This window comes from Melospiza georgiana, chromosome 18 (assembly GCF_028018845.1).
Source record: "Melospiza georgiana isolate bMelGeo1 chromosome 18, bMelGeo1.pri, whole genome shotgun sequence".
In the NCBI taxonomy this organism is placed as follows: Eukaryota; Metazoa; Chordata; class Aves; order Passeriformes; family Passerellidae; genus Melospiza; species Melospiza georgiana.
This window is the reverse complement of record NC_080447.1, coordinates 13,030,972-13,056,089: the sequence shown is the minus strand read 5'-3', so window position 1 is coordinate 13,056,089 and position 25,118 is coordinate 13,030,972. Positions and strand designations below refer to the sequence as shown.

The 25,118-nt window shown below is 56.1% G+C and overlaps 1 protein-coding gene across 6 annotated transcripts in view; it reads right to left on the bottom strand.

Moving 5' to 3' along the window:
* The window catches only part of OSBP2 (oxysterol binding protein 2), a 112,127-nt gene that overhangs the window by 8,855 nt on the left and 78,154 nt on the right, over nucleotides 1–25,118 (bottom strand). For 2 of the 6 annotated variants that reach the window (XM_058036694.1, XM_058036696.1), the window contains 5 exons: nucleotides 8,303–8,501; nucleotides 6,027–6,147; nucleotides 5,218–5,284; nucleotides 3,718–3,885; nucleotides 596–841 (listed from right to left, as the gene is read on the bottom strand). In XM_058036694.1, the coding sequence (XP_057892677.1) occupies nucleotides 596–841; nucleotides 3,718–3,885; nucleotides 5,218–5,284; nucleotides 6,027–6,147; nucleotides 8,303–8,501 (801 nt within the window). Of the gene's footprint in view, nucleotides 1–595; nucleotides 842–3,717; nucleotides 3,886–5,217; nucleotides 5,285–6,026; nucleotides 6,160–8,302; nucleotides 8,502–25,118 lie in introns of all 6 variants that reach the window. The other 4 variants (XM_058036700.1, XM_058036698.1, XM_058036697.1 and 1 more) reach the window with 2 other exon arrangements.

Below are 25,118 nucleotides of genomic sequence, written 5' to 3'. Positions count from 1 at the left end.
GGAGGTGCCATCCTGCCTCAAGCCAGCGCTCCACACGTGTCTGACAAGTTTGGGTGCCACTGCCAGGCAGGGCTTTGTCCACCCCTGGGTGTCCTGCAAGGAGCTGCTGGCAGAGCCTGACATCACTGCAGCAACTGCTCCAAACCTGGGGACAAAGCCAATCCAGCCAAACCCGTGCCCCATCCCTCCCTCATCACCCAGCCCAGAGCACCAAGTACCACATCCAGTCCTTCCTTGGATACCCCAGGGGTGGGAACTCCACCCAGCACCTTGAACCCATCCCATTTTGGGGAGAAGAGCCCAGGGAAGGCTCGGGGAGAAGAGCTCAGGGAAGGCTCGGGGAGAAGAGCCCAGGGAAGGCTCGGGGAGAAGAGCTCAGGGGAGGCTCGGGGAGAAAAGCTCAGGGAAGGCTCGGGGAGAAGAACCCAGGGAAGGCTCGGGGAGAAGAACCCAGGGAAGGCTCGGGAGGTGCTGCTGGTGCCCCCAGCAGGATGGCAGCAGCAGGAGCAGCCCAGGGAGGGCTCGGGAGGTGCTCTGGTGCCCCCAGCAGCACGGCAGCAGCGGCAGCAGCAGCAGGAGCAGCCCCAGCGCTCACCTGCTCGCAGAGGGAGCGGAAGCCCAGCTCCTCCAGGCGGTCCAGCTCGAAGGTCTCCCCCAGCAGGGGGTTGAATGGCTTGGCAGTGCGGTGCACCGTGGTGGAGTAGGAGGACACGGAGAAGGCGGCCACAAAGCACATCTGCTCCGTGGAGCTCTCACACTTCACCGCCTTGTCCAGCAGCTCGTGGTACTCCAGGTCCTCCGTGAGCCGCTGCAGCATGGACAGGGGCTCGTTGAAGTTCACCTGCAGGGGAGCAGGGTGGGGTTAAGAAAGCAGGAGAGATCCCCAAGAGGCACCCCCAAGGCCAAAGGAAAGGGGGTGTGTGCTCTGCTCCCTGATCTGTGCCAGGCAGCGCCACGGTTTGGGGCGTGGGATGATCAGGGATCAGCCCAGGTTATCACCCTGACCCCAAAATGAGCCTCAACAATGAGATCAGCCCCCTCCCAGGCAGCATCCCTCTGGGCACAGGACAGGGGTGTGCTGTTCCCCAGCCTGCCCTCATCACCTCCATCCCTGTGTGACCCAGCTGCCCAGAAAACCTGCAAAAGCCCCATTTTGGGGTCTCCATGCTCCTGAGACTCCTGCAAAAGCCCCATTTTGGGGTCTCCATGCTCCTGAGACTCCTGCAAAAGCCCCATTTTGGGGTCTCCATGCTCCTGAGACTCCTGGAAAAGCCCCATTTTGGGGTCTCCATGCTGCTGAGACTCCTGCAAAAGCCCCATTTTGGGGTCTCCATGCTCCTGAGACTCTTGCAAAAGCCCCATTTTGGGGTCTCCATACTCCTGAGACTCCTGCAAAAGCCCCATTTTGGGGTCTCCATGCTCCTGAGACTCCAGCCCATGACAACACCTCTATTTTTCACTCTGAAAACACTGAAATTAAAAAATAATTGAAAGCAAGACAGAGCCACAAAAGGTCTTCTGCCTTTTTCGTTTCATTTCAAAACAAAGGAATATATTTTAAGAGGAGCAGATGGCTGAAGAAGCACTTCTGTAAGCCAAGTTAAATATTTCATAGTAGAAAAAACAAACTGCAGATTCCAGGATTTAGCTTTTTTTAGATTTTCCACTCAGGGATTTAGCCTGCAAGTGGCAGGGATCTTACAGCATCAGAGAAAGAGAGAGCTGGGGAGAAAGAGCAGCATCAAATCCACATAAAGAGCAAATCACTTGGGATAATTCTCAGAAAAGATGCAGAGAACAAAGCCAGCAGCTGCATCCTCAGGCAAGAGGGAGCAAAAGCCTTTCATGGGGGAAGAAGATGAATCCACCCAAATTCCAAATTCCTACAATGGTTTTTCTCCTTTTCAGTGCTGCAGGTTTGTTCATTCAGAAGCAGAATCAAGGAGCTGTTTGCACAAGAGGTTTGTCAGTTCATCACTTCCCCAGGAAGGGGATGGGGGTCTCAGAAGACCTCAGAGAACCTCAGAAATGCTCTTAATTCATCAGGAATCTCCCCAAATAATGTCCACATGCAGCTGAGCTTGTGGGGTGGATCCTGGTGCATCTCTGGCAGCACCTTCCTTCTCATTTCATAGGGACTGTGGGATCCTTGAGGATTTCACAGAATCTCAGGATGGTTTGGGTGGAAAGGGACATTAAAGCCCATCCAGTGCCACCCCTGCCATGGCAGGGACACCTCCCACTGTCCCAGGCTGCTCCCAGCCCCAGTGTCCAGCCTGGCCTTGGGCACTGCCAGGGATCCAGGGTGGGCACCCTGTGCCAGGGCCTCACACCCTCATGGGGAACAATTTCTTCTTATATTTAATCTAAACCTCCTCTCTTCCCCACTGCCCTCAGGTTTGGACTCCAGCAGCTCCCAGGATGATCTGACTGATAGGAGAAGCACAAATTTCTCTCTCCAGGCAGCAGCAGCTGCTGGGATTTCACATCCTGAGCTCATTCCTGTGCCCATCACGCCCTGATCTGCTGCAGAACTGGATGGTGCTGGGCTGTCCATCCCAGCTGCAAACAGCACAAGGGACAGCCCATCACTCTCATCAGAGCTCTGAGCTCTCACTCAGGCTCTGTTTGAAGGGACAGAACACAACCAGTGCAGCATCCCAACCCCTGGAATGTGCTCCCTGCTCTTTACCCATGAATGTGGCTCTGTGCAGCCCATGTGGGGCTGTTCCACACACACAGACCCCCCAGCAAACCCTTTCTGGCCATCACAGGGAGCCTTTGCCCCCAGGGCTCAACCAGCAGCACCCAAAACCTGCCCCCAGCACCTCCTTCACCAAAAATCTGCTCTCTGTAAGGAAAAAGAGGCTCTCTGAGCCCCTGGGGTGGAACCCAGCCCTGCCGTGGCTGGTGCAGGTGGAGCTGAGCCCTGAGTGTCCTGTCCTGGATCACAGGGGGGAAAACATCACCAGCAGCAGGGTCCCTTCCTCATGAATCCCCAGGGATTCACAGTGTCCTGCTCCCCTAATGCCTCTGGATATGCAGAGGACACTCAGGCAATGTCCCCTCTGCCCCAGCCTGCCCAGGACACCAGGGATGTGCTGGAGAGAGCCCAGAGGAGGCACCAGAGATGCTCTGAGGGCTGGAGCCAGGCTGGGAGAGCTGGGGGTGCTCATCTGCAGAGGAGAAGGCTCCAGAGACACCCCAGAGCCCCTCGCAGGGCCTGAAGGGGCTCCAGGAGAGCTGGAGAGGGACTGGGGACAAGGGATGGAGGGACAGGACACAGGGAATGGCTCCCAGTGCCAGAGGGCAGGGATGGATGGGATATTGGGAATGGGGAATTGTTCCCTGGCAGGGTGGGCAGGCCCTGGCACAGGGTGCCCATCCTGGATCCCTGGCAGTGCCCAAGGCCAGGCTGGACACTGGGGCTGGGAGCAGCCTGGGACAGTGGGAGGTGTCCCTGCCATGGCAGGGGTGGCACTGGATGGGCTATTAGTTCCCTTTCCACCCAAACCATTCCACAATTCCCTGACAAGCATGCAGCAGCTGCCAGCACAAAATCCAGCCCCTGGTGACAATCTGTCCCTGCCTGGGGCTGCTGTGCCACCACAGCACCAGCAGAACCATCCTGGGCTGTAACCCAAAGCTCTGCACAGCCAAGAGCTGCCCAAAGCCACCCCCTGTGCCAGCCCTGGTGCCAGGGACACTCAGACTCACGGGCATGGGGATCTTGGAGAGCTCCTTGCCAATGCAGTTCTTCATGATGCTCCAGAGGTTAAGGCTGTAGTTGGGTTTGTCAGGAATTCGAGTCCTTCTCCTCTTCCTTGGCAGGAGATCTTTGCCTGTGGACTCATTGTAGCTGCTTTGATTTGAGCTCTCAAACACCTGTGGAAGCAACAGAAGGAACTCAGGTTTAAACTGGACCCAACCAGACCCAGCAGCTCCCAGGAACAGCAACCACAGCCCAGGAGACACCTGAGGAGCATTGCTGGAAACCTGTGAAAACAACTAAATTACAAAGGGCTATCACACCACACCACATCCAAGAAAATGACCAGCTAGCGTGGCAGAGCTCAGAAAATGCAAAAGGCTTCAGTCCTTTAACTCAGAGGCTCAAATCCTCTCCCTAGCTTAACCCCAACTATTGGAATATCATCCCAATATTACCAGGTAGGTTGTGCCTGGGCTCGTCTGACCCTTGCTGCTGGGCCAAAGGCAGAAACTGTGGTGTTTCACCTCAGAGACATCTTTGGCTGGCTGGATGCTGCAGCTGAGCACTGAAACAAACCCAGGCTTGTAGAAACTCAGTTTACCTCAGGTGGGAAGGCTTCAGGCTAGGGTGAGGAGGAAAAGGAGACGGATTCCGTCAGAGGGTTAATATCCAGAGTTTATTCCATGGTCACAGACGTCTGAATCTTGGCAACAGCTCCAACAGCAGAATGCTGAGCACATGGTCCTGGCTCAATTTAAGCCCAGGGACAGGGGAGGGGAAGGGACAGGTGAGCACCAAGCAGGTGGGAGGGGCAGGGTCTCAGGGGACGAGGGACACCCAGACAGGCCAATGACCCCTGGGCCTGAGGGGCATCCTTTGAACCTGACCAACCACACCAGGCCTTGCTGGAATGTTCAGCCTGATTGACAGAACTCACTCAGCAAGGGGGCGAGGGGGAAAAGAGAGAGGTATTGCCACACCTGGGGAGGGACTGGGGAGTAAAACAGGAAATTGCAACACACTGCAACACCAAACCATCTACCATGACTAACCACCCTCTCCTAATCAACCTCATCACAGCTGTCTCCTATGCCCTCCCAGTCTTAACTGCAGCAGCCTTCCTCACCCTAGTAGAGTGCAAAATCCTAAGCTACATACAAGGCTGAAAGGGCCCAGACATTGTTGGCCCATTTGGGCTCCTACAACCTCTAGCAGATGGAGTAAAACTATTTATCAATGAGCCCATTCAACCATCAACATCCTCTCCAATCTTATTTATCACAACCCCAATACCAGCCTTACTCCTAGCAGAAATATGGGTACAAGTGTCCCCCAACACCCTCCTGCTTCCCTCAGGAGAATGTTCAGGATGCTGATGCCTGCTGACATCTGTGACTCTCTGAGGAACCACCAGAGATGAAGGGTCCCCTCACAGCCATCCCCTCTGCCCCAGCAGCACCACCCTGGTTCCACCCCAGCAGCACCACCCTGCCCAGCCCACTCACACTGTCCTCCAGGGTCCAGTCCTCGGGGTGGCCCTCGCTGGCCCCGCTCAGGTTGCTGCCCGAACGCCTGTGGGGAGAACAGCAGTGGGGAGCACAGGGCAGGGAGCACCCCCAGAGCACCTCCTGCACCCCCAGGGCACTGCCAGGAAGGAGCTGGGGTGCCAGAGGCTGTGCACAGCTGTTAGGAGGGGATTCTAAGGATGGGATGCTCAGGAAGGGATTCTCAGCCACAGCCCTGGGGGCACAGAGGTTCTGCTTTTGTCACCAAGCCCAGAGATGTGACTATGGGTCAGACCACAGGCTCCTCCAGCACAGGTGTCCCTGGAGGAGTAAGAGCAGGTGACAGCACACAGAGGGCAGGGTTTTATGGGATATTGGGAACAAATTCTTCCCTGTGAGGATGGGCAGGCCCTGGCACAGGGTGCACACAGAAGCTGTGACTGCCCCATCCCTGGCAGTGCCCAAGGCCAGGCTGGAGGGGCTTGGAGTAACCTGGAATAGTGGAAAGTGCCCATGCCCATGACAGGGGGTGGAATGAGAGGAGCTTTAAGGTTGAGGGACAGAGGACTCAGCTCCCCCACAGCACTGCCTGACACTGCCCTTCCTCACCTGCTTCACTACCACTGGGGGCCACCCTCAGCCTTGCTCCAGGAATGCAGGAGCAGCCAGATGCAGGACAGACCTCTGGACAGAGGCAGGGGAAGTTCTGAAGGACATGGCCTCAGAGTGACCCCGTGGGAAGGGCTGCTGAGGGAACACCAGGCCTTTTCCCAGCCCTCCCCACACTCCCGGGCAGGCAGGGGCGGTACCTGTGGTGCTTGGGGTCTGCAGTTACTGTGATAAAAGCTGGTGCATCCTCCATGGCATCGAAGTACTCCGTCTCCTCATCTTCATCACTGGCCTCTCCTTTGGCAGACTGCACACTCCCTGCTGGCACAGAGGCTTTGAGACAGAGCCTGCTGCAGGATCTGTCCCCAGAGCCACCCCCGTGTCCCCTCCTCACAGCCTGACCCCCCTGCATCCCGCTCCACACCCCGAGGATGCTGTACCCAAGCTGTACCCAAGGATTCCCAGCTCCTCGAGGCCAGGATGTGCCCTGCTGCCCAAGCCAGGCACACAAAGCTGTGCTCGGGAGCACCCCCAAAATGTCCCCAGGCTGCCTGAGGGTGTGGCCATGCCCAACCCCGTCTGGGTGTGGCTCCACTCCAGCACCGCCCCGTCCGCCGGGAAATCCGGTTTGGATTGAAGCAGGAAAAACAAATCCCGTGTTTGAGGTGATGCTGGAGAGGGTTCCCAGCCCCGCATTCCCAAACACCGTTCCCAAACACCATTCCCAAACAGCAATCCCAAACACCATTCCCAAACACCAAAGAGCAATCCCAAACAGCAATTCCAAACACCAAACACCATTCCCAAACACCATTCCCAAACAAACACCATTCCCAAACACCAAACAGCAATCCCAAACAGCAATTCCAAACACCATTCCCAAACACCGTTCCCAAACAGCAATCCCAAACACCAATCCCAAACAAACACCAATCCCAAACACCATTCCCAAACAAACACCATTCCCAAACACCAATCCCAAACACCATTCCCAAACACCAAACACCATTCCCAAACACCAAATAGCAATCCCAAACACCAAATACCATTCCCAAACACCATTCCCAAACACCATTCCCAAACACCGCTGTGCTCGGATCCATGGCTGCAGTGCCCAAGTCCCAGTGCAGTTTCCCTGCTCCCAGCCCATCCCGGACAATCCCGTTCCCTGCCTCTCTCCCGCTCTCCAGAGGAGCTGTGTCACCATCCCAGGCGGATTTGTGGATTTGTGCCTGTCCCTGCAGCCATTTCCCCCCAGCTGCCCCTCAGGATTGTTCCAGCCGCTGGGCCCTCTGAGGACACCCAGCCCCACCATTCCCAACCTGTGTCCCCAGGTGCCACATCCACAGAGCTGTTAAATCCCCCCAGGGATGGGGACACGGCTGAACAACCCTTTCCATGAAGAAACATTCCCCAATATCCAAACTAAACCTCCCTTGAGGGGGAACAAGGGCAGTGCCTGGCACCAACATCCCCCCCACCTCCAGCAGCCACTGTTCCCTCCCTCGGGTCTGTATCTCCTTTAAAAGTCAGACCCAGCACTCTGAGCAGTGTTTGTGGCTGTAACTAACGCTGCCCTGGGGGAAGGACACTTGGCAGGAATGTGCAAAGCTGTTGGATCTTATTGCAAACGAGCCCTGGCTGTTCCACTGCCACCCCACAGCCAACTCAGCAGTGCCAGGGGACCCTGAGCCTTTTCCCAGTGCCATGGCTGCCCTCCAGCACCCAGAGATGTGCCCACCAGTAAGGGTTAAAGCTCCTAAAGCAGCCTGGAATAGCATCAGTGAGCTGGGGACAGCCCTCTGTGCATCTGAATCTTGGGGACATCCAAGTCCCTGAGCAAGGACAATTAGGAGTAATTATGGTGTAATGGGAACCATTTAGAAAAATACCATGGGGACACAGGGCATTGCCTTGGGCACCCTTCCCATTGCTGGCAGCTCGCTGGGAGCAGCCAGGCAGAATGCCCTGATCCATCCCAGAGCTGACTGAACAGCCCTGTCCCATCCCAGGGGTCCCCAGGCAGCTCTGTCTCATCCTGACGGTTCCTGAGTGGAACACCTCAGTCCCTGGGTGGCTCCATCCCATTCCACGGGTCCCTGAGCAGCCCTGTCCCATCCCAGGATCCCAGAGCAAGCCTGTCCAATCCCAGGGATCCCCTAACATCCCTGTCCCATCCCAGGGATCCCCTAACAGCCCTGCCCTCCTGGGGATCCCTGGGATGGGACAGGGTCCCTGAACAGCCCCGCCCCACCCTGGGGATCCCTAACATCCCTGCCCCATCCCAGGATCCCCTAAGAGCCCTGTCCCATCCTGGTCCCCTAACAGCCCTGTCCCATCACAGGAACCCCTAACATCCCTGTCCCATCCCAGTGATCCCTAACACCCCTGTCCCATCCCAGTGATCACTAACATCCCTGTCCCCTCCCAGGATCCCCCAACATCCCTGTCCCTCCCAGCCCGGGCTGTGGCTCACCCTTGGCGGCGCTGGCGCTGCTGGCAGTGCCCGTGGCCAGCCCGGGTGCCCCCCGGCAGGCTCTCTCCAGGCTGTTGTGCTGCTTGGCTAGCTGCTCGATGGTCTCCTCCAGGCGGATCCGCTGCTCCCGCTCATGCTGCAGCAGCCGCTGCCATTTCCGGCTGTGGCTCTCGGCGAGGTCCAGGAAATCACGGCAGGCCTGCAGGGAAGGGACAGCTCAGCCAGGAGTGTCACAGCACGCGGGGACAGCTCAGCCAGGAGTGTCCCAGAACACGGGGACAGCTCAGCCAGGAGTGTCACAGCACACGGGGACAGCTGAGCCAGGAGTGTCACAGCACAGCCAGCGGTGTCCCAGCACTCGGGGCTGTTGAAGATTGCAATGCAAGATGTTTTCCATTACCATCTCTATGGCAGATTACCTTTGTCGAGTGGGCAGTTTGCCTTATCTCTCTCTGAGTGACCACATTCACACCTCCCTGGGAGGGGACATTGCTGATAACAGCTATTGAATGTCACTGCATGGCTGATAAGAACTACAGCATCCCATTGGGAGATGTGAGCCCAGGGGGAGGAGCCAAGCATTCCTACCCAGATATAATCCAGAGGTTTTGAGACACCAGCACGGCTTCTCCACTGGATTCCCCAGAGGAACAGCAGCTGCCTCTCCTCCCACTGGATCTTCAGAGGAAGAATCCATCCTTCTCTACAGGATCCCTGCTCCAGCAGAACCACCCCTGACACTGCAGGAGGGCTGAGCCACAATTCCAATGGCACTGCCACCAACACCCTGACCCACAGGGTGTCAGGTTGGGTTCTGACTCTGTCACTGTTGTTCTGGTGTACTGCATTGTTTATTTTAACCTTTTATTTTTTTTTCCCTTCCCTATTAAAGAACTGTTATTTCCAGCTCCCATATTTTTGCCTGAGAGCCCCTTAATTTAAAATTTATAGCAATTCAGAGGGGTGGGGAGGGTTTGCATTCTCCATTTCAGGAGAGGCTCCTGCCTTCCTTAGCAGACTCCTGGCTTTCCAAACCAAGACAGGGACAGCTCAGCCAGGGGTGTCACAGCACACAGGGACTGTGATGGTGTTCACAGGGGTCTTAGGATGATGGAAGAGATGAGGATCTGACTCCATGTTTCAGAAGGCTTGATTTATTATTTTATGATATATATTATATTAAAACTATACTAAAAGAATAGAAGAAAGGATTTCATCAGAAGGCTGGCTAAGAATAGAATAGGAAGGGATGAATAACAAAGGCTTGTGGCTCAGACTCTCTGTCCGAGCCAGCTGGGCTGTGATTGGTTATTAATTAGAAACAACCAACATGGGCCAATCAAAGATCTACTTGTTGCATTCCACAGCAGCAGATAATCAATGTTTACATTTTTTTACCTGAGGCCTCTCAGCTTCTCAGGAGGAAAAATCTTAAGAAAAGGATTTTCCATAAAAGATGTCTGTGACAGGGGACAGCTCAGCCAGGGGTGTCCCAGCACACAGGGACCCCAACATCCCCTCCTGCTCCTCTCCCAGGAGAGGGCTTTTACCAACTTCCAGAGCTGTGCTCAATCCCCTTATCCACAGCTCAACTCCGGCCATCCAGAGCTGAGCCACCACCAAGGAGGCGGCTGCAACAGGGACAGCTGGCCACCTGCCCACAGCCTGTCCCTGTCCCCAGCCCTGAGCCCACTGTGCTCCTCAGGAGCTCTCACAGCCCTCAGCCAAGCCCTGAGGTCTTGAGTGGCACCTTCATGACCAAATTCAGCAAATGAGGAGAAGGTGGATGGGACAGTGGTCCCTGGGGTAACAGCCATAGACAGGAGAGGATCACAGAAACATGGAACAGTTTGGGCTGGAAAGGACCTAAAGATCATCCAGTTCCATAGAGAGGGACACCTTCCACTAGCCCAGGCTGCTCCAAGCCCTGTCCAACCTGCCCTTAGACACATCCAGGGCTCCAGGGGCAGCCACAGCTGCAGGAGTCAGCCATCCCTGTGCTCCAGGGAGGCAGAGGCAGAGAGCACAGCCCAGGACACAGCACAGGGCCGGGCCCCTGCAGCACATCCACCATGGCCAGAACCCCCATTCCCTCCCCAGCAAGCCTGGGCACCCCCCAGCCATGAGGACACGACAGATGTGCTGGGTACAGGGCAGGAGGGCTCAGGGAGTGCTCCAAGCCTTGCAGTACACACAGCATCCATCCTGTGCCACCAGGCAGGGGACAGCTGGGACACCACAACCCAGGCTGGCAGAACCCCTTGGCACCACCCCCCTCCCCAGAGCCCCCCAGGACTGGCACCACCAGCCCAGCTGTGCTGCAGTGCCAGCAGGAGCTGTCCGGGAGCAGGGCTGGGACATGGGGACACTGCCACATCCCACACAATGGCCTCACAGCACAGCCAGGCCCTCACAGCTCTATTTTTAGGTTATTTTCTATTTTGGATGAAACCCTGAGTTCTCGTGGCCTCGCTGTTTCCTCTGCCATCAGCACCACGTGCAGCTGAGCACGCAGGCAGGGCTGCTCCTCCCGCCCCAATCCCTACCAGATGCAACACACTCAACTTCTTCCTGTGTTTCAAAGTAGGGAAACAGGATTTTTATGGAAATTCTCCAGGAGCTGGCAGCGAGAAGGGAAATTAACTGTGCTTGTGCAACTCCCTGTCATACCAAGGGAGTCCAATGGATAAATGCTAGCTGAAAAACTCAAATCTATTCACAGACATCCAGAGAGTTTTGGATGTCTGACAGACAACAACATTCCCAGGACTTGCTTATTTTCTGTTTCCAGCTATTTGGATTCCACAGATGATTCATCCAGCTCTTGGCTTGGTTACTCAGCATTTGGGCTGCAGGTGGCACCTGAGGATTGAGTTAACTCCTGGTCAAGCAGAAGACTCAGGGCTTCAGTTTCCATGGCGTGCTCTGATTTTACCAGGATTTGTCCAAGAAAAGCTCCAGCTCATCAGTTCTTCACCAAACCTTTCCATTGGATAGGAGCAGGATTTGAGACTTATCCAGGGAAAGAAGTTTTTCCTTTAAGGTTTTGCTTGACATAGACCTGGAACATGGAGGGATCAGACCCTACATGCGTCCCCTCTCCACCCTTTTGATGCTTTTCCCACTGAAGGCAGGGAGGGCTCAGGGTCCTGTCCCCCCAAATTCCTGGCTGTGCTTCCATCTCACATGTGTTCAAAACTGGGATCAGCTCTGGGACCCTCCTGACAGGAGAGACCTGGAGGGGCTGGAGCGTGTGCAGGGCAGGGAACGGAGCTGGGAAGGGGCTGGAGCCCCAGGAGAGGCTGAGGGAGCTGGGCAGGGGCTCAGCCTGGAGCAAAGGAGGCTCAGGGGGCCCTTGTGGCTCTGCACAGCTCCTGACAGGAGGGGACAGCCGGGGGGGTCGGGCTGTGCTCCAGGGAACAGGGACAGGAGCAGAGGGAACGGCCTCAGGCTGGGCCAGGGCAGGGGCAGGGGGGATTTTGGGGCAATTTCTTCCTGGAAAGGGGGGTCAGGCCCTGGCACAGCTGCCCAGGGCAGTGCTGGATCCCCATCCCTGCAGGGATTTAACAACTGTGTGGATGTGGCACTTGGGGACAGGGGCAGTGGTGGCCTTGACAGTGCTGGAGAATGGTTGATGCTCTCAGAAGCCACACCAGACCCCACATTGTCTGGGTGATGTTTTCACCTCCTCCTCTGCAAACAACTCAGCTCCTCCCCACCCCAAAATCCTTCTGGGAGCCGCCCATGGCCCAAAGCCCAGGGGGACCCTGCCCTGGCCCTTCCCAGTGACACCATCCCAGGCTGGCTCTGTGTGTCCCACGGATGCACTGGGCTAAGAGGATGAAACCAGGGCAAATAATGGGATATGGCCATGACCTTCCCACCCCAGCAAAGCTCATTATCTGCTCCAAAGGTCCGGCTCCACAGGCAGCAGGCACAGAAATGCCCAGTTTGGCACCGAGGGTGGGAAGTGCCGCCTGCTCCAGGCTCAGCGCTGAGCACTTTAAAACGAGATCACCTGTAATTATCCTAGTGCAATTAACCACGGGCTGGAACAGGGAATTAGGGGGAAAGGAGGTAATTATGGAGGAGCCACAGCGAGGCAGGGCTGGGAGCTGCGAGGAGAACTTGCTCCAGTAGCTGATGGGAATCAACATCCTAGTGAAAAACAGCAGGAAACACCTCGGAATCTCCCATCCCAAAGCTTCAAGGAGGACTCCATGCTGTATCCCAAAGGGAAACCTGCACCACTGGGCTTCATTTACAGCCATATATAAAATCCAAGTGATGGAGAATGGCTGTCAGCAGTGCAGAGCATGGGGAGGTTTGGGAAGGAGCAGAATGGTCCTCACGAGGCCACAGATCCCACCACGGGCTGTGGAGCTTCCATGGAGCAGGTCAGGACAATGCACAGTCCATGCTGCATCCCACAATGGTGTCCACGTGGATTCAGGAGCTGGGATACACACAGGGGTTATTCCCTGGTTTTGAAAAGCTCTAGGGGCCCCCTCTGCAGCCTCCTCCTCTGTAACTCAGACAATGGCTTGATCCAAACCCGGGTGAAAGGATCTGGATAACCAAACAAGGATCATGTTTGCTCCTTGGGAGAGAAGTGATGCCAGGGGTGGAGAGGGGAGAATATCCTGCAAGAGGGATCTGCCAAACTCAGCCCCCACTGCTGCCACCAGCAGCCAAACAAATTACAGTGATTAATTTGGGTTTACACCCCCCAGAGCCAGACAGTGCCAAGTTCCACAGCGATGCCCACTGAAGGGGGGAGCACCACCAAACAGGGATCAGGGGATCTTTTCTCAGTCTCTGTCAACTGAGCTCAATCCAGAGCCAAAACTCATCCCTGTACGGAACAAGGGCTGCAGGGCACTGGGATGAGGAGCTCAGACACGAATATCCCAGCTCATCACTCACTGCCAGCATTAATCCCCTGCCTTGGTGTTCCCAAGGTACAGACAATCCCAGCCACTGAGCAGGAGCAACACCTCACAATCCAGCTTCTGAAATTCTCATGGAGAGCTGGCTAAATTCAGTTCCAGCTGAACTTGCTCAGGGCTGGAAGCCACAAGACTCAGCCACAAACCCACAGAGGCTGCACAGGGACACAGGACAGCAGCAAGGGCTCCTTGAGGAATGCACCCAAAGGAGGGCACAGAGCCCAGGCTGAGGGATGGAAGTGCAGGAAAAGTGATTCCCCAGAGAGCTGTGGGGCTGAGGAGTCGAGGCCATGAAGGTACAACCATTCTCAAAGCTCTCCCAGGATCCACGCTCTCTTTTTAAGCAACTCAACTCTCATTATATCTAAATAAAGATGTCAGGCTTGGAGTCCAGACTGAGGAGCGTTGAGCTGTTGTTCCAGGTAGGAATGCCCTCTCTCCCCAGTGAATTTCCTCACTGCACATGGGGAGAGCTGATCTCTCTGACAGAGGCACTCCTGTTGCAAGGCTTTGCAAGGGTTTTTCAGGGTGAGAGAGACAGACGAGAATCTTGATCTCGTGATCAGAAGGCTGGATTTATTAATTTATGATATATAATACATTATGACTATACTAAAAGGAACAGAGAGCAAAGTTTCGAAGCTGCTAAGCTAAGAATAGAATAGGAATGAATCAACAGTTCTGTGTCTAGGCAGAAAGCAAGAGTGAGTGGTCAGTAAATCTAAACACTCACAGAAGACCAATCACAGGTGCACCTGTTGCATTCCACAGCAACAGATATCTATTGTTTACATTCTCCTTCTGGGGCTTCAGCTTCCCAGAAGAGGGAAAATCTTAAAGAAAGGATTTTCCACAAAAGATGTCTGTGACACACTCCCTGTCCTCAGAGTCCTCTGTAAGAGCAGAGAAGAGGAAAGGCCACAGGATGCTGTGCTCATCCCCACATCTTCTCACCCCATCAGGAGACCGGGTTAATCCTCCACAGCATCCAAACTGCTGCCTCCCACTCGCAGAGGGGCAGCAGGTACAGGAGGTGACAGAACGCGACCTGGATTTCAAATTCTAAAGTTCCAAAGGCTGTTCTGCCTCAGCATCATCACAGCACAGATGGGGCAGCCAGGCTGACAGGTCACCAGTGACCAGAGAGAAAAGCAAGCTCCATCCCTGTGCAGTCCCTGATCTCAGGGAGCCCCAGCGTTCCCTGCAACCACGGGGCAGGAGGGACAGGGGTGGTTTCTCCTCCTCTCCATGGCCGGACAAAGTTGTGGCAGGTCCCAATCCAGCACTGGCCAATGGAACTGTAAAGACAGGGAGGCACAGCCAAAAGAAATGGAAAAATACCATCGAGGCTCCTGCAAATTCCTGGAGGAAGAGGCAAAGTGCCATGGAGATGCTGCCGGGAGCAGGAGGCAACGCTTGGTGCCATCAGCTCTGCAGTCCCTCCCTGTGCCCAGCAGCTGCCAAGGGCACATTTAGCACCTTTCACACATTTGTCACGGCAAATATCCCGATTTCACAGCTTGTTGCTGGCTAATGGGAACGTCGTTAACAGCCCCGGGATTATTCATGCAGTGGAAAACAATCACCCGAGGTCACCCGTGTCCTGCCAAGGTGCTGGTGTCACACACCCTCGGGGATCTCGGCTTCCTCAGTGGAGCAAACAGTCAAAATCGGAGGGAAGGAACAAAGAGATGAGGTTAATTAGCTTGAAAGGGTAAATGATCACAGCAAGGCCTGCCAGACTTCATACAATCATGGAATGGCTTGGCTGAAGGGACCTTAAAGCTCATTTTGTCTCATCCCCCTGCCATGGCAGGGACACCTTCCATTGCCCCAGGATGCTCCAAACCCCATCCAGCCTGGCCTTGGGCACTGCCAGGGATCCAGGGCAGTCACAGCTGCTCTGGGCACCCTGTGCCAGGGCCTGCCCACCCTGCCAGGGAACAATTTCTGGGGTCACCAAATGGTGACAGCCTCTGGGGCAGCCCCAGCACAGCAGAGCATTCCCAGTTTCCAGCACAACGCTGCTGGATGGTGAGGCAATGGGCTCACACCTGCAATCCCACCTGCCCCAGCATCCCACACAAATCCAACCTTTGGGCAGGAAAAATCCAGCAGGGAAGTGCCTGCTGTTGTGGGACCAACATCTCCTGCTCCTCAAGCATGGGACAAGGAGCACTTCAAGGCCCAGGAGAGGAGGCAAGTGCCAGATGGGTTCAATCATCTCCTGTTGTTGGGTGAATCACAGAGCAGGAGCCGTCACTGCACTCAGCAGGGACAGAGCTCTGTTCGAGTGCCTGGCAGATAAGTGCTCCCTTCCTTCCTGGAGTCATCAAAACCCTGGGACACAGCTGCTGCTGCTGCTGCTGCACAACAGCCCCCAGGGAAGGGCTTTTGTTTGGCTCTGCACTCAGCACAGAGCAGAGAATATCAGCATCACGAGGTGGCTGGGAAGGGACCTTGGAGCTCATCTCCTTCCACCCCCTCCGTGGGCAGGGACACCTCCCATAGGCTGCTCCGAGCCCTGTCCTGTCACAGACATCTTTTATGAAAATCCTTTCCTTAGGATTTTTCCTGCTGAGAAGCTGCGAGGCCTCAGGAACAAAATGTAAACATTGATTATCTGCTGCTGTGGAATGCAACAAGTAGATCTTTGATTAACCCATGTTAGTTGTTTCTAATTAATGGCAAATCACAGTCAGCTGGCTCAGACAGAGTCTGAGCCACAAGCCTTTGTTATAATTTTTTTTCTTTTTCTATTCTTAGCCAGCCTTCTGATAAAACCCTTTCTTCTATTATTTTAGTATAGTTTTGATATAATATATATCATAAAATAATAAATCAACCTTCTGCAACATGGAGTCAGATCCTCATCTCCTCCCTCACCCTCAGACCCCTGTTAACAGTGACACTGTCCAACCTTGAACACTTCCAGGGGTGGGGCTGAAGCCATTGGGGTTCAGAGGGGTGAGATACAGAGCCACAATCTGCCACTGCACCCACAGAGGGTTAATTTGTCCTTCCTTCCTCCAAAAACACTCTGAGCAGCAAGCAAAGGGGAAATAAAAGGACAGAGCCAACCTGAATCCCAAATCATCACACATGGTCTGGAGTGTGGGCATCTGCTCAATGACAGCCATGGCACCCACAGCCCTGCTCAGGTGCTGCTCAGCACCACAGCAACCCAGCCTGCTGAAACAACAGCAAATCCTCCCCAACCCTTGCAGTGACCCTCAGCCAGCGTCCAGCTGTCTGAAGCATGACGTGGAAACACCAGGAACTGCTCCTGCCTGGGGCAGGGCTGGTGGGGAGAGCTGGGCTGAGCCTCAGCACGCTGTGACACCCTGACAAACCAAGGTGACATTGCAGAAAATGTGAGTTCAACATGGAAAATTATCCTTCTGCATCCAGGGGAAATAGGTGCTACGAAAAAGCACAGGCCTGGGAAGGATCCTCAGTGACCCAACAGGAAATGGGAAGACACTGGAGCAGGCTCCAGCCCACCCCTTGATGCCACTGTCAGCAGCTCAGCCAGACCCCCAGTGCTTGAACAGGGTGCTCCCAAAATCCCCAATGGTCCCCATTCCATGTGGCACCTTGTGCCCCAGCAGTGCCTGCTTCTCTCTGGGATTCATGGATTCCCTGGGAGCCAGAAATGTCCATGGTGGAGATGTCCAAGACAGAGAAAACGGAGACACGTATGTCCAAGATGGAGACATCCCCACTGTGATGGGATCAGATCTTGCCTCCTGGTTGTGAATCTGGGAATTTTCCCACCTTACCATGTTATTTTGGGCCACCTGCTTAAAGGCCAAGGACACACCAGTGTTCCAATCAGATGCACCCTGCCCAGGGGTTCCCCAGAGCCAAGCCCATCCCACAGCCCATCCCAAAGCCCATCCCAAAGCACCAGGGCTGGCCCAGCACCCAGACCCCGCCTGCAGCACCGCTGTGAACACAGTGGAATCCACCCCATGCAATAAAGAGGGGATTAGTGGGAAACAGTGGCAAATCCACGGGCTGGCTGTGCTAAGAGCCTCTAATCCCAACCCCACGGAGCTCCGTGGAGGAGGAATCAGGGACCGATCCCGAGCCAGCGGCACCCGGCAGGAGAGGAGGGCATGGTCAGGGTGGCTCTGGGAAAGGGAACAGGCAATGCTGCCCAGGGGTTACAGCCTGGAGCTGTGCCACAGGAAGGATCTGAGTCTGGTTTCTGGTGGGAAAACAACTAAGGGAATTGCTGGATACACCGGGGTGCCGACCCTTGCACCCCAAAGCTCACTGAGCAGCACCTCTGGCAATACCAGAGGGTGCCAAGGGCATGCTGGGACCAGTGCAGAAAATATTCTGGGAGCAGAGATTGAGCTGAGACCTCCTGCTTCAGAGTGGCCATCCCAGAACTGTATCCCTGCAGGGCTTCCCTGCTCTCCTCCAGCCATGAAAAGCCCCAGGCTTGTCCTGGTGCTCTCACTTGTCCCAAAAATCCCATCTGGGAAGCTCCCAGCACTGGCTCTGCCCCTGCAGGGAGGTACCTCCAGGTGGCTGGTGCACATTCCTCGTTCTCCTTGCCTTGCCCAAGCCCCCAGACCCCCCCAGCAGTGGGGGACCCTCCCAGGGTCTGCACCCCCATTCCAGGCCCCGGTGCTGGTGTGCCCAGAGAGCTCTGTCCTGCCCACGGCTCCCAGGATGGCAGATTTCCTGAGGCTCTGGCTGGCTGCTCTGCCCGTCCCTGATGGAGCAGATCCCAGGCTGGAGGAGCAGCTGTCCAAGCGCTGGCAGCAGGAGCAGCTGGCACTGCCCGCGGGCAGCTCCGACCCCGCCATCCGCAGGATCTGCCTCGGATTGTCCCTCGCACTCAGCCTCGTGCAAACCCCCCCGCGGTGTGAGAGGGGCTACAGCAGCAGCAGCAGCCCCCCACAACCCCCTCATCTCCTGGGTAAATCCACAGGAGAGCAGAGGGGCCATTCCAGAGCCTGTTCCTTCCACACGTGCTGGAGGAAGGAGCTGGAGTGAAGCATCTCGGGGCAGCAGCCCAGGGAAGAGACAAACACAACCCCTGTGGGATTCACCCAGCAACGCTCTGATATTTGCCCTCCCCAGGGCCCCATCCTGCCCCAGCCTCCAGCAGGGATGGGGATCCCAGGAGGATCCCTGGGCACAGCTAATGCAGAGGTGAGCCTGGCTGGGCTGGCTCCTGGCTCAGCAGAGCTGCTGCTCCAACCCAGGCACTGCTGACAGTGCAGGGCCGAGCTGGGCCCACCGACACAGCCCTGCTGACCCAGCACGGCACAAACACTCCCAGCTCTCCTCGGTGCAAAAGGCATCCCTCAGCCAAAAACATCCAGGGGGGAGGAGCTGCAAGAGGTACCCTCAGGTGTGGGGACAGATTCATCCTCCCTCTTGTCGCACGAGGTTCTGAGGGGAGCCCCAGGACAGACTGAAACCTCTCAGATGGACAGAATGAGGAGGAAGAGAGAGAAGAGGGGGAAGAAATGTGAAAACCTCCACAGCAGGGTGAGCAGGAGCACCCACTGAAAGCTCTGGGCAGCACGGAGGCCCCACACGAGGGCTGAGTACCCCTCAGTACTGATACCCAGCCTGATAAAATCCAGTTGGAAGCACTCAGGGAATGATGACGAGGAGGGAGTGGGAGGAAGGCACTGCCTGTCTGAACAGATCTGATCAGAGAAACCCTCACACCTCTACATTTAAAAGCATCACAGGATGCTCCGGGAAAGGCACAGCAGCTCCAAGAGCAGGGGCCAGGCTCCACATCTCCCCATTTGCACATCTCCCCATCTCCCCATTTGCACATCTCCCCATCTCCACATTTCCACATTTCATCATCTCCACATCTCCCCATTTCACATCTCCCCATCGCCACATTTCCACATTTCCCCATCTCCACATCTCCCCATTTCCACATTTCACATTTCCACATCTCACATCTCCCCATTTCCACATGTTCCCATCTCCCCATTTCCACATCTCCACATCCTCCCATTTTCACATCTCCCCATCTTCCTCTCTTCCCATCTCCCCATTTCCACTCCCCCAGCCCCCCTGAGGCAGTGCAGACCCCCGGGTGCCACTGTCACCCCCCAGCCTCCCCCAGTAAGAGCAAAGCACCCACCAGTTGTTTCCTGCCAGCGCCTCCACAGCAGGAGCACGCAGGGCACCCGGAGCCCTGGCTGCAGCCCTCTCCTCCGAGGGGGATTAGGGCTGGGTTAGGGATTTAATCCCCCTGCCGGGGCTTTTCTGGGTCGGTGACATGGTTTGCGAGGCGCTGATTAGTGCGCGTCGTTAGCGCAGCGCGGATAATTAACACAGCCGGTGCCACATGCCAGCACAGCTCCTGCGCCATCGCCCTGCCAGGGGCACACACAAACCCCCTGTGGGCACCAGAGCAGCTGCCTGGGGTCACGGAGGGAATCCCCGCCCCGAATAAGCAAATCTGATGGAGTTTTCTCGGTGCAGCGCTGGAATTAACCCCTGAATGCACAGGTCCAACCCACTGGCTGTACTGGGATGAACTGGGATAAACATCCATTCATCCACAGGAGCCTGCTGGTGCCTCCCTGCTGCCCAGATGGAGGATGTCAGGTCCATCATCCTGCCTGTGCCACGATGGGCTTGGGGACCCCAAGGGACAGACCAAATGTCCATGCACAGCAGGAAGCAGTTCCAGCACAGGGACGTGCCCAAGGTAGGGACCAACAGCATCAGCCCGGCCCAGGGGCACTCCAAGGAGGTGATCCCAGGTCACTCTGCTGCCTCCCAGCTCTGAGCAGCTCTCCAGGCAGGCACAGACACACTCACAGGGTGCACCCATCACCTGCCACTGCACAAAGCCAGGAGTCACACACTGGGCTGTGCTGGGCAGCCTGAGCTGCTCAGAGCAGGGGCTCAGCACCATCTGAGTTAAAATGGAAACAGTGTGGGGAGTATGGATCAGTGACAGCAGCGTTCCACGGGGCAGAGGGGGCTCAGTGCTCCAAGCTGGAGGCAGAGGAGGAACTCTGGGGAAGCACATCCTGTGCCCAGGCAGCTCATTCCATCACAGGCACCCAAAGGGCTCCAAACAAACCAACCCCACCTGGCAGATGCCCCTCAGAGTCTCCAGGAGCCCAGTGGGGCTGCAGGGAGAGGCCAGAGGCTCCTTGAGCTACTGGCACACGACCAGGGACACCCCAAAAGTGCTGCTGAGGCAAAGCACAGCCCTGGAGGGATCCACAGGGAGAAATCCTGCTGGGACTGCAGGGTGCAGCCTCTGGGACGCTGCTGGCTGTCCTGGAGGGACTTAAACTGACAGCCTGGGGGCCCTTTCCTGGAGGAGAGGCAGCACATGCTGTTGTTCACCTCACTCGGGCTCCAGCTCCGTGTTTGACACTCCTGGAAGCCCTCCTGGCAGGCCTCAAGGATGGAGGATGCTCCGTGCTGGTGCCTCAGGTGCTGCTGCTCCAGGCAGGTTCATTCCCATGAGAAAGGAAAAGCTGGGTGGGAAATGAGCCTGCCTCAAAGAGGGGGCTGGCACCCCTGCAGGACAGGCTGTGGTGGCCAGCAGCGCCTCTCGAGGGCAGGTGAGTCCTTTGCTCCTGGGACTGCCTGCTCCAGGGGGTCCATTCTCTCCAAACCCTGCTGGAGCAGCATCTCCCACCCAGCACCACACCCTGGTGGAGCAGCATCTCCCACCCAGCACCAAACCCTGGTGGAGCAGCATTTCCCACCCAGCACCAAACCCTGGTGGAGCAGCATCTCCCACCCAGCATCAAACCCTGGTGGAGCAGCATTTCCCACCCAGCATCAAATCCTAATGGAGCAGCATTTCCCACCCAGCACCAAACCCTGGTGGAGCAGCATCTCCCACCCAGCATCAAATCCTGCTGGAGCAGCATCTCCCACCCAGCATCAAATCCTGCTGGAGCAGCATCTCCCACCCAGCACCAAATCCTAATGGAGCAGCATTTCCCACCCAGCACCAAACCCTGGTGGAGCAGCATCTCCCACCCAGCACCAAATCCTAATGGAGCAGCATCTCCCACCCAGGATCAAATCCTGCTGGAGCAGCATCTCCCACCCAGCACTGCACCCCTGCTCCTCTCACCCTCCCTTGTCTGGGCTGCACTGGCCTGGCAGAGCCTTCCTGCACCCCTGCTCTTCCAAAACCTCCAGGGAAAACACAAACTAACCCAGGAATGACACAGGCATCCCTCCTGCCCTGCTGCTCCCCACACTCTGTTCCTTGAGGAAGCACAAAGCTCCGCCGTAGCATCCCCATTCCCATTAAAAACCTATTTCCATCACCACCCACAGCCCTGTGAGCTCTTCCTGACGCCCCAACTGGTTTCCTCAGTGCATCCACACATCCCTCCTGCCTGCTGTCTCCTGCTGAGTGATGAGACAGAGCTTTCCCCACTCCTGGATGAGTCTACACAACTCAGCTCACTCTCCGGATCCTCTGGGCCTCTGATCCCGGTGATTTGTTGCTCCTTATTTTCACACACCTCCCACTCCTGCCCCGTGGCAGATTGTGCAGATTGTGCCCTGGCTCTCTGTGCCTGCTGCCCAGCCCTGCTGACACTGGGCTCCTGCATCCCTGGACTCTGCCTGGTGGGATTCCAGCAGGGAGCAGAGCCAACAGGAGCCTCACAGAGCTCTGGGCTTCAGTTTAGGCACTGCAACAGCCAGACTGAAACCCAGCACGTCTGAAATCCTCACCTGTACTGTTGTGGTGTGCTGTAATGTCCCATTTTGGCCTTCCAGGTCATTCCCCCAGGTGTGCCTATACTCTCTCCCTTGCCCCTTGCCCCCATGCTGAGTGAGTCCTGTCAATCAGGCTGAACATTCCAGCAAGGCGTGTGGTTGGTCAAGTTCAAAGGATGCCCCTATGCCCAGAGGTCATTGGCCTGTCTGGGTGTCATCTTCCCCTGAGACCCTGCCCCTCTCACCTGGTTGGTGGCTCACCTGTACCTCCCCTCCCCCTGTCCCTGAGCTTAAAAGGTGATCAGACCATGCGGCCGGGGTTCTGTTGGAGCAGCTCCTCACATTCAGACCTCTGTAACCATGGAATAAACCTCTGGACATTAAACCCTCCAGCAGAATCCTCTCCTTTTTCTCTTCACCATCGCCTGAAGCCATTCCTCCTGAGGTAAACGGGGTTCCTAACAAGCCTGGACTTGTTCAGTGCCCAGCTGCAACCACCAGCAAGCCAAGGTGTCTCTGGGGTGATACACCGCAGTTGCTGCCTTTGGCCCAGCAGCGAGGGTCAGACTGGCCCAGGCACAATCCAACTGGTAATATTGGGAGCCTTTTTCCAATACTGTACCACAGCAGCCCAGCACATCCCACTGTGACCAAAGCCTGCCCCATCACTGCCAGCACCACCTGGCCAGGTGATGCTCCCAGCCTCTGGGGAGGAGCACCCGGTACTGGCTGTGGCAGCACCCAGAGCACCGAGGGAAGGTCACCTTCCCAGCAAAGCTCTTGCATTTCCATCTCTGTTTATTTATTTCCTGTGCTCGCTGTGCTCCCCGCGGCTCCGGGGCCATTTACATAATCGGATCAGAGGCAGCTGCACAGGAACCGCACGAGCCGAGCTGACAGCCCTTCCTCCCAGGAGCACCCATTCCTGCCCTGCAGCACCCATTGCTGCCCTGGAGCACCCATTGCTGCCCTGGAGCACCCATTCCCTCCCTGCAGCACCCATTGCTGCCATGGAGCACCCATTCCCTCCCTGCAGCACCCATTCCCTCCCTGCAGCACCCATTCCTTCCCTGCAGCACCCATTCCCTCCCTGCAGCACCCATTCCTGCCCTGCAGCACCCATTCCTGCCCTGGAGCACCCATCCCTTCTTCTCAGGATCACCCTTCCCTTCCCTGGAGCACCCATTCCTTCACAGAAGCATCCAGCCCTTCCTCAGATTGCCCAGCCCTTCTTCCCTGGAGCACTCTCCTTTTTCCTGGAGCACCCCTTCCTTCCCAGAATCATCCATTCCTTCCGTGGAGCACCCAGCCCTCCCCAGAGCACCCATCCCTTCTTCCCAGGAGAACCAATCCCTTCCCTACAGCACCCATTCCTTCCCTGGAGCACCCATCCTTTCTTCCCCTAGCACTCATCCCTCCTTCCCTGGAACACTCAATCTCCCCCTGGAGCACCCAGCCCTCCCCAGAGCACCCATCCCTTCTTCCCAGGAGCTCCCACCCCTTCTGCTCACAGCCACAGCACCAAAGCTCACAGATCCAGAGCAGATCCACGGGGTTTGGTGCTGCTGCTCTGGACACAGAGCATCCACGTGCCAGCAGCAGCCCAGTGCTGAGGCTGGGATCTCTCCAGGAAAAGCCTGGGGCAGGCAAGGACACTTTCATTTCTCCTGCAGGGAGCTCCTGGCCTGGCAAAAGCACCTTGGGCTGCCATGGGAGATGTGCTCGGGGATGGAGGTGGGATGAGCACGGTGTAGTTTTACCAGGAAGCTCCCCATGCTTCCCCAGAGTGATGTTTCATGTTCTACACAGAAGATTCTGGGACCTTTGCATTGCACAGAGTTCCCCCACCCCCCATGAGAGGCTCCTGGCAGCTCCAGAAGGCATCAGCCCATCCAAAAGGAATGGATCCAAAGAAAGGGATCCATGCTGGGAAAGGTGACACTGTCTAGGAGCCACCAGTCCCTGTGATGGGGTCAGGCTGGTCCCCCTTTCACTGCCTGTCCATCTCCTGCCTTTCCAAGCCAGCCCCTCAAAGTGTCCCCCTGGCCACAGCTCTGTCACCTCCTCCCAAAACACTCTGGGAGAGCCACAACCTCCTCCTGGAGCTGCCCCTGCTCCCATCTGTCACAGACATCTTTTTGTGAAAATCCTTTCTTAGGATTTTTCCTCTTCTAAGAAGCTGAGGCTTCAGAAACAAAATGTAAACAATGGTTATCTGCTGCTGTGGGATGCAACAGATAGATCTGTGATTGGTCTCATGTGGATGTTTGAAATTAGTGACCACTCACGGCAGAGCTGGCTCTCTCTGTCTGAGCTACAGACCTTTGTTTTCATTCTTTTCCTTTTTTTTTTTCTATTCTTAGCTGAGCTAGCCTTCTGAGATGAAACTTTTCTTTTTATCCTATTAGTATAGTTAATATATATATCATAAAATAATAAATCAAGCTTTCTGAAATATGGAGTCACATCCTCATCTCTTCCCTCATCCTGAAAACCCCTGTGACCACTGTCACAGCCACCCTGCTCCCTCCAGCCCTGTCCCTCCCAGGGCACAGCCTGTCCCTGGGGCATCCCCCCAGGATGCCCATCCAGAGCTGAAGCACCACAGGATGCTGTGAGAATGTGCCCTGCCACCCCCAAGCCCCTCTTACCTGCTTGGGATTTTGGATGAGCCCTGCTCCTGCTGTTTTATCCCAGCACAATGGTTTGTGTGGAATTTCCCACCCTCCAGACAGCCTTGCTCAAGCTTTTATCACATTGCAAACACCACAACCTCCTCCTCCTCCTCCTCCTCCTCCTCCTCTCTGGGCTGGACACAGCAAATACTGCTCTGCTCATCCCTTCCCAAAGGCTGCCTGAGAATCCTCTCTCTGGCAACTCCCTCTCTCTACCTCCCATTGCTGCTCTGCCTCCTGACAGCAAAGCTGGGCAGCACCAAGGGGCTGCTGGCACCTCCCACCACGCTGCCAGCCCCATTGCCAAAACTTGGACAAACTCTCCGTGGGGAAAGTGCTGCACAAGCCTCCCCAAACTGCTCAGAAACACAAAAGAGAGACTCAGGAAGCCCTTTCCCCCTGTGGCTACAGAATCCTAGCAGTGGGAATGGGGAGGATGCTGAGACCATGGGGATCCAAGTACCCTCCAGCTCCTGCTGGGAATTACTG